The sequence below is a fragment of the Neltuma alba genome, unplaced genomic scaffold (assembly GCF_004799145.2).
Source record: "Neltuma alba isolate B1F8T4 unplaced genomic scaffold, ASM479914v2 tig00011935_pilon, whole genome shotgun sequence".
Lineage (NCBI taxonomy): Eukaryota > Viridiplantae > Streptophyta > Magnoliopsida > Fabales > Fabaceae > Neltuma > Neltuma alba.
In genome coordinates, this window is record NW_021636522.1 from 71,990 (window position 1) to 79,159 (window position 7,170).

At 33.1% G+C, this 7,170-nt stretch overlaps 2 protein-coding genes across 2 annotated transcripts; both read right to left on the bottom strand.

Annotated features, from left to right (window-relative positions):
* Positions 1-169: 169 nt before the first annotated feature.
* On the bottom strand, positions 170-1,683 carry LOC114719683 (membrane protein PM19L-like). Its single transcript, XM_028905198.1, has 4 exons — positions 1,505-1,683; positions 669-888; positions 523-568; positions 170-417 (listed from the first exon to the last, which is right to left on the bottom strand). The coding sequence occupies exons 1-4, from the start codon at positions 1,629-1,631 to the stop codon at positions 334-336; spliced, it is 477 nt and encodes a 158-aa protein (XP_028761031.1). The 5' UTR covers positions 1,632-1,683; the 3' UTR covers positions 170-333.
* A 2,275-nt stretch (positions 1,684-3,958) lies between these two features.
* LOC114719679 (F-box/kelch-repeat protein At3g23880-like) lies at positions 3,959-4,792 on the bottom strand. Its single transcript, XM_028905195.1, has one exon. The coding sequence runs from the start codon at positions 4,790-4,792 to the stop codon at positions 3,959-3,961; it is 834 nt and encodes a 277-aa protein (XP_028761028.1).
* Positions 4,793-7,170: the final 2,378 nt, after the last annotated feature.

Genomic DNA, 7,170 nt, shown 5'->3' on the forward strand with positions numbered 1-7,170 from the left:
CAATGATTTGCTTTTTCACTCAACGAATCATTTTCATGAACAGTGCTTTTCTGTTGTGTCTTCTGTCTCACAATCATCTTTTTTTTTTTTTTTTCCAGATTCATTTACACGCGCGCGCGCGCACAAATGAACTGAAATATGGCAGTGACTGGTAGTGAAAAACTGAAAATGCACACAAACAAATTACAATTTTAACAATCCATGTATAGTTACTGTCTCTCAGACATAAAATAAAAGAACAAAAGAAAAGGTGTAAACAACTGTGATTGATATTGTGGAATATCTTGCAGGACTTGCTATGCCATCATCATTCTGTATAGCTTATAATTAGAATCAGCCAGAAACCCCTGCATGGATCACACCAGTGCACAACATTTGTGTTCCACTCACAACTATTGTGATAATCTCCAGAGTGCGCTGCAAGAATTAATGCACAATATAATCTTTGTTGTATCTCTCTGCCCAACAAGTCTAGATCTTTAATTTCTTGCCAAGATTATTGATGATGAAGTAAATGCTTACCAGGTTTGAGTCAGTCCAGCCAAGTTCAATCTCTTTACAAGCCAATCTGCAGCATATATATAAAAGGCAATTGATGAAATTAATGAACAGGTGAGTGAGTACTGGATGAATAAAAGGAGAGATTTAATGATAAGAGTGATGATTACCCCATGGCAAGTAAAGTGAGAGCCCAAGATGTGAGTGAAGAAGTGGCTGCTGCATATAAGCTAGGGACCCTCCAACTGGAAACATTCTGCAATCCTGTCAGTGAGGTGGTGAATCCCACCACACCAGCAATCAGAGAGAAGAGTATGAACACCCCAGTTGCTGCATTCCCCATTGGGAAATATATTGGAAATAACTGAACTGGAGGCGACAGATTTGAGGCTGCATTCCCATAACCATCATTGTTATTTTTTTTTTTTAATCATCAATCAATAAATTTCAAACACGTAACTTTACTCAAAGGAAAACACAATTCTTTTCTACTCGATCCAACCCAGCCATTAAACTTAAATCAATATATATATATATATATATATATCAATGGGAAAATTACTGAAAAAAAATCTCTCCTTGCAAAATTTATTGTGCAAAATACTTAAGAACTCAGGTCTTTAAGCTGCGGGTAACTCCTTCTCAGTTACGTGCAAATGTCTTTTGTTTTGTACATCTGCGTACAACTGAAGAAGGGTTACACCTGTTGAAGATAAGTTGCATCATGCATGATCCTTAAACAAATCTGATACACCTTTGGACAATAAAATTTGCAGTGGGGGGATTTTTCAGCAATTTTCCCTATATCAATGAATGCATAAAGCAATAAAATTTATGGATTCACACACATTGCTCATAAGCAATAAATAATGCGGCTCATTTATCGCAATTCTGTGAAATACAGCTGCGGGTGTGGTGTGTGTGTGTGTGTGTGGGGTTAGTTATTTAACAGCAAGATTTTCTTGAGTGATCTATGAACATATGAAGAACTTATATATATGAATACCTGTTTCACGAGATCTTTGAATGCCGTGGTTCATTGCCCAGGAAGCAATTGCTGTGACAATGAAGTACAAAACTAGGTTCAGTACCAAGAGGATGGAGGCTACTGATTTTTGTCCTCCAGTTGCCATGGTCCTCTACTATAAGCTTTAAGCTAAAAGCCTGACAAAATCTGATGAACTTGTTTATGTTTTTGTATGGGAGTTCGATCGACAAGATGAGATTGATTTATGGTCCCCTTTATTTTCACAGCGATGGTATGTCGATTCCTAGCTTGCTGTTACCATGGAAATCATTTCCTTCCGTATGAAGAAAAGACTTGGATTCCTTTCCCCCATTCTTTAGCTAGCCGCCTGAAGGGGAAAAGAATCTTTTGTACACACACACATAGCACAAAAGATTAGATTTTTTTTTTCCTCCTTTTCTGTTTAAACTTGATTATCAAGGCGTTTTCCTTATTTTTAATGAAATATTATTTCCTCTTCTGCATGAAATTAAACAAACCCATGAATTATGAAAATGTTAATTAGAGAATGAACTTTAGTATCCAATTCAAATTTAATTTTAAATTATTATAAGTCAAAACTCAGATAATTAAATTCAATCAGTAGTAGATAAATTTATATATTAGCAGATGAACGTGCATTATTGGCTGCAAAAAGATTAAAATTTAATTATGTAAATGAGGCAGAATCATAGAAAACTAGGAAAATCAAAGTCTCCTGAAGAGACTAATACCATAATATATACAATTATGATATGTTATCCCTTCAGCGTATTATTAGAAGTACAAGAAAAGAATCCTAATAGTAATAAGACATTCTGTACAACAAAGTTGTCGGCTCTGGGCCTATTTGGAAAGGCTTAAAAAATCCCATATAAGTATATTTCACGTAAATTGAGATAAAACTTCTCTCACATACTTGTCTCATATTTCATAAATCATTATTAAAAAATTACTTATAAACTACTTATAAGTTGTTCCAAACACGCCCTCTATTAATGAGCCCATTATTGTATCCCCCATCATCATCATGATGAAGATTGAAGAGCATGAAGGCTGGCCGCTAAACTGTCCTGCTATTACAAAAGCCAAAGGAAAAAAAAAAACAAACAACAACAAAAAATTACATAATCAGTTTTTTAGGACTAGAATTGGTGTTCCAAAAGATATATTTAACTAATTTGTACAAATTAAAGAAGTGAGATAAATTAACTAATTGTAACAAATGCTATATGACCTCTTGAAAATACCCGTACGTAATATTAGATGATATATTAATTTATAAGTTAGATAAATTAATTTAAAGAAAATAATAAATATGAATAATAAAATAAATTATGATATTAAGCAAAACCGGCTCCTTGGAGCCAGTGATGAGTACATGTAGATCTATTAGAAGTAGCTAGTACTGCGTCATGCAGAAGGCCAGCACCGACTTCTCATAAGCCCACCTTACATGATAGTAGTAATTGATAACTTCTATTTACAATGAAATAATTCGTTCATAACATTACTTACATCTTCGGTAAATAAAAAAAAAAATGAAGCATATATTTAGTCATTTACTTTATATAAAGTTTTAATTTGACCCATTAACTTTAAAAAATATGTTTTTAATTATTTACAGAAGACATTATTAATCGCTGTTATTATTAATAAGAGACTATTTAACGAATTTATATATATTAAGTAAGTCAAATAAATTAATAAATTATAATAAATATAACATAATCTCCATAAAATACTTGTGTATAAGTGTATAACATTAGCATATACATATATATATATATTCATAAGTTAGGTAAATTAGTTTTAGGAAAAAAAAATGAAGCACATATTTAGTCATTTATTTTATATAAAGTTTTAATTTGACCCCTTAACTTTAAAAAAATATATTTTTAATCATTCAACTCTAAAATCATTAGGCTCAAATGATTTTTTTTTTGTAACAATTATGGTTAATTTGAAAATTAAATTAAAAATGTTAGCATTTAAGAATATTTTATTAATATTTAAGACCTCAATATTATTATTTTTTATTAGTAATTTTAAGATTCAAAAACTAAAAGTATGCTTTTAAAGTTAAAAAACTAAATTAAAATCTATGTTAAAATAGTAAATATATACTTTAGTTAGAGAAAACGATAAACACGAGAGATAAAAAGTAAAGAATGTCAAAAGTACCTGAAAGTCAAGTACTGAGGAAACTAGCTGTCAAAGGGAGGGAATGTATGGTCTCAGTATATTGAACCCAGGATTTGTGTGGACGACCCCAGAACTCAAGATATTCTAGTAGGTTTCCACTGCCGTCACTCCATTTTGATAATCCTATACCACTATCTACGGCAAGAATTTCCCCATCTTTGGTGAAGCATAATGGCAAAATATAACTGATCTTCCTTTGACCTGACAAAGATATCAACTTGGTCCAAGATGACTTCACTCCATATTCTCTCATCCTCCATATCTTAACTTCACCCAAGGAGTTGTTTTGTAATAAGAAGTTATAGTAAGGAATCCTCCAAGCACTCCCAGATCATAGTTCATGCAATTATCATCATCATCAGGTGGCCCAGGAATTTCTCGTAAATCCTTTGTTGTTATATCCAATGCAATGATCTTTGCTTCTACCTGGGGTGGATCACAACACGAGATTAACCAATGAATTGAGCCGTTCAGGAAAGAACCAGATTTAACTGGGAAAGGGATTGTTATCTTGGGAAGTTGGTAACTATCACTGATAGTAAGTTTTTGCCATGAATTGGTTCTTAGAGAGAAGATCACAAAGCTTTCCAACCAAGATGGATCATTGAAGTTAAATGCGACCACTAAGTAATCATCAACGGATTCATCATAACAAAAGCCATACGAAATTGTAGGTACCCATGGAAGCGGAGGATTTGAGATCTGCTTGTGGAGACCTGTAGTGGGATTCCATAGAAAAAGAAGTTGGTCTTTGACGAGCATGAGGAGCAGAAAGCCTCTGCAAGAAGTAATGATGTTAATATCAGTGTATGGTTTGATAAGGGGGAAATCAAGCTCGATAGTAGCAGAATGATCATTGAATGAGGCATTGATATCTATGGACCTTATTCGTTCTGGAGGATTTGTGTAAAGGAATCGATGGGCGTGTTGGGAAGAAGATCGCTGAAAATGCAGATCGGTGAATTTAGGGCTAGAGATCAATGAGTACCATGACTTGGATAAACACTTGCAACGCAGGATAGATTTAAAGTCAGGCAAGCGAAGAAGGATTTCCATTCTCAAATCTTCAGCAAGCTTCTCCATGGTTTCCTGAGGGGGTTGGGAGGGGCTTGTGAAGGTGGCCGGGAAATCAAGGAGAAGGCGAGTTATGGCAGCGGCCGTAGCTCGAGAAGATTTTCATTATTTTATTTTGAAATCCAAAAGTTGATATTTCTGCATTTGTTTTTTATTTTGGACTATTGATTGGCTCGATTCGATTTGGACATCGGAAGAGAAGATATTGAGATTTTAAAATATAAACAAATTTGGGATTGCGCCGAAAATCATGTGAGCAAAAAGTACCCTCCGTTCACCCCAAAAAAAAAAAAAGCACCCTCTAGTTTTAATTTGAAAAAAACAATTGCTTCTGATAAGAGAATATCTAGGAAAAATAATACATAAAAAAGCTTGAAAATGTGAAATGCCAATTGAAAAGTTAAGAAAATATAATGACAGAAAAGATAGTCCTTTCCAAATTGAAATTTAAAATTCAGTGAAATGACAAAAATACTCTTTGTTTTTTTAAAAAAAACCTCAGTCCCTCACCGGTGGCTGGCAACCACTGCCTACGAATGGCCGCCGGCCACCGGTGTGGTGAATGCTGTTGAAATTTTTCATCACAATATATATGGGAGAATATGGTTCAAAGTGGAGGGGTGGGATTTGATCCCACAACTCTTTAGCCATTTGGGCCAACAAAAGAGAAAGATAACCATTGAAACATCAAAAAGTTCTTAACTTTATAATGCAAGCAAAAATATAAGTTAAGTCTTTTACTGTGACTTCAGTCCGTGACAACAATTTACTTGAGGATAACAAGTCTTAATTGAAAAATAACAAGTCTAAATTTGATATTAACAAATCAACTTTTCCTGATACATAATAAAAAGTAACATGTATATTAATTAAAAATAACCATAATTTATTTGAAAATAACACGTCTTTATTAAAAAAACAACAAGTTTAAACTTGAAATTAACAATGTGTCTTTTCCTGATACATAATAAGAAATAGTATGTACATTAATTAAAAATGACTATAATTTTTTACCAAAAAAAAAAGACTATAATTTATTTGAAAATGACATGTCTTTAGTGGAAAATAACAACAATTATTTGGAAATGTGCATGTTATTTCTTGTTATGTATCAAGAAAAGTTGCTTTGTTAATATCAAGTTTAGACTTATCGTTTTCCAATAAAGACGTGTCCTTTTCAAATAAATTATGATCATTTTTAATTAATGTACATGTTATTTCTTATTATGTATCAGGAAAAGACACATTGTTAATCTCAAGTTTAGACTTGTCATTTTCCAGTAAAGACGTGTCATTTTCAAATAAATTATGGTTATTTTTAATTAATGTACATGTTACTTCTTGTTATGTATCAGGAAAAGTTGCTTTGTTAATATCAAATTTAGACTTGTTATTTCTTAATTACGACTTGTCATCCTCAGGTAAATTGTTGTCATAAGCTGAAGTCACAGTAAAAAAGTCAACTTATATTTTTGTTTGCATTATAAGGTTAAAAAAAAATTTTTGATGACCCAATAGTTATCTTTCTTTTTGTTGGCCCAAATGGCCAAGGGGTTGTGGAATCAAATCCCACCCCTGCCACTTTGAACTAAGGCTGTTCATGGGACAGATTGGGACCAGAATAGGCCCGTCCCGGTTCCATCCCAATGAACAGTAATGGGAAGAAATCTGTCCCGTGTCCCGGCCCGTCCTAGGATTGTCCCAGTCTCGGTCGAGACGGGACCGGGACATCCCGAAGTTTTTTTAAAAAATTTTTTTAATTTTTTTTAAAAATCTGATTTTTTTAATTATATTTTTTTGGAGTTAAACCTTATAAAAACATCTTTTTATTTTTTATTTATTTGTTTTGGGCACTCTTAAATAAAAGCTCAAAATATTACATATAATAGTCATTAAAAACTCTAAAAAAAAGCTTTTAACACAATAAAAACTTGCTAAAAATTCTAATCATCAATAATCTCAAATCATTAACAAATATAAAAACTCTAAATAAATATATCCATAGTTCCATACAATAGTCTCAAATCTTAAAAAAATATGAAAAAAAATGATATTATATAAATAGGATAAAAAATTTTAAAAAATTAAAAATAAAAAAAAAGGAACTGGGACGAGACCGGGACGGGACGACCCCGTCCCGTGTCCGTGTCCCGTCCCATCCCGGTCACTTTTTTGTCCCGTCCGAAAAAATTTCGGGACGGATCGTCTGTCCCAATAAGATCGGGACCGGAATGGACCAACGGGACGGGCCGGCCTGAACGCCCCTACTTTGAACCATATTCTCCCATGCAAAAATATATATATTGTGACAAAAAAAACTTCACCAGTGGCTGGCTGTGGATGCCAGCTGCCGACCCCTTTGAGGGGTTGAGTTTTTTTTTTAAAAA

What these genes read in the sequence shown, in the direction of transcription:
- LOC114719679 (XM_028905195.1), bottom strand. Translation starts at nt 4,792, where the DNA reads ATGGAGAAGCTTGCTGAAGATTTGAGAATGGAAATCCTTCTTCGCTTG.
- LOC114719683 (XM_028905198.1), bottom strand. Translation starts at nt 1,631, where the DNA reads ATGGCAACTGGAGGACAAAAATCAGTAGCCTCCATCCTCTTGGTACTG. An exon ending in CTCACTTTACTTGCCATGGG is followed by an intron (nt 569 to 668) that starts GTAATCATCACT and finishes TATATGCTGCAG; the next exon opens with ATTGGCTTGTAAAGAGATTG. An exon ending in GCTGGACTGACTCAAACCTG is followed by an intron (nt 418 to 522) that starts GTAAGCATTTAC and finishes TAATTCTTGCAG; the next exon opens with CGCACTCTGGAGATTATCAC.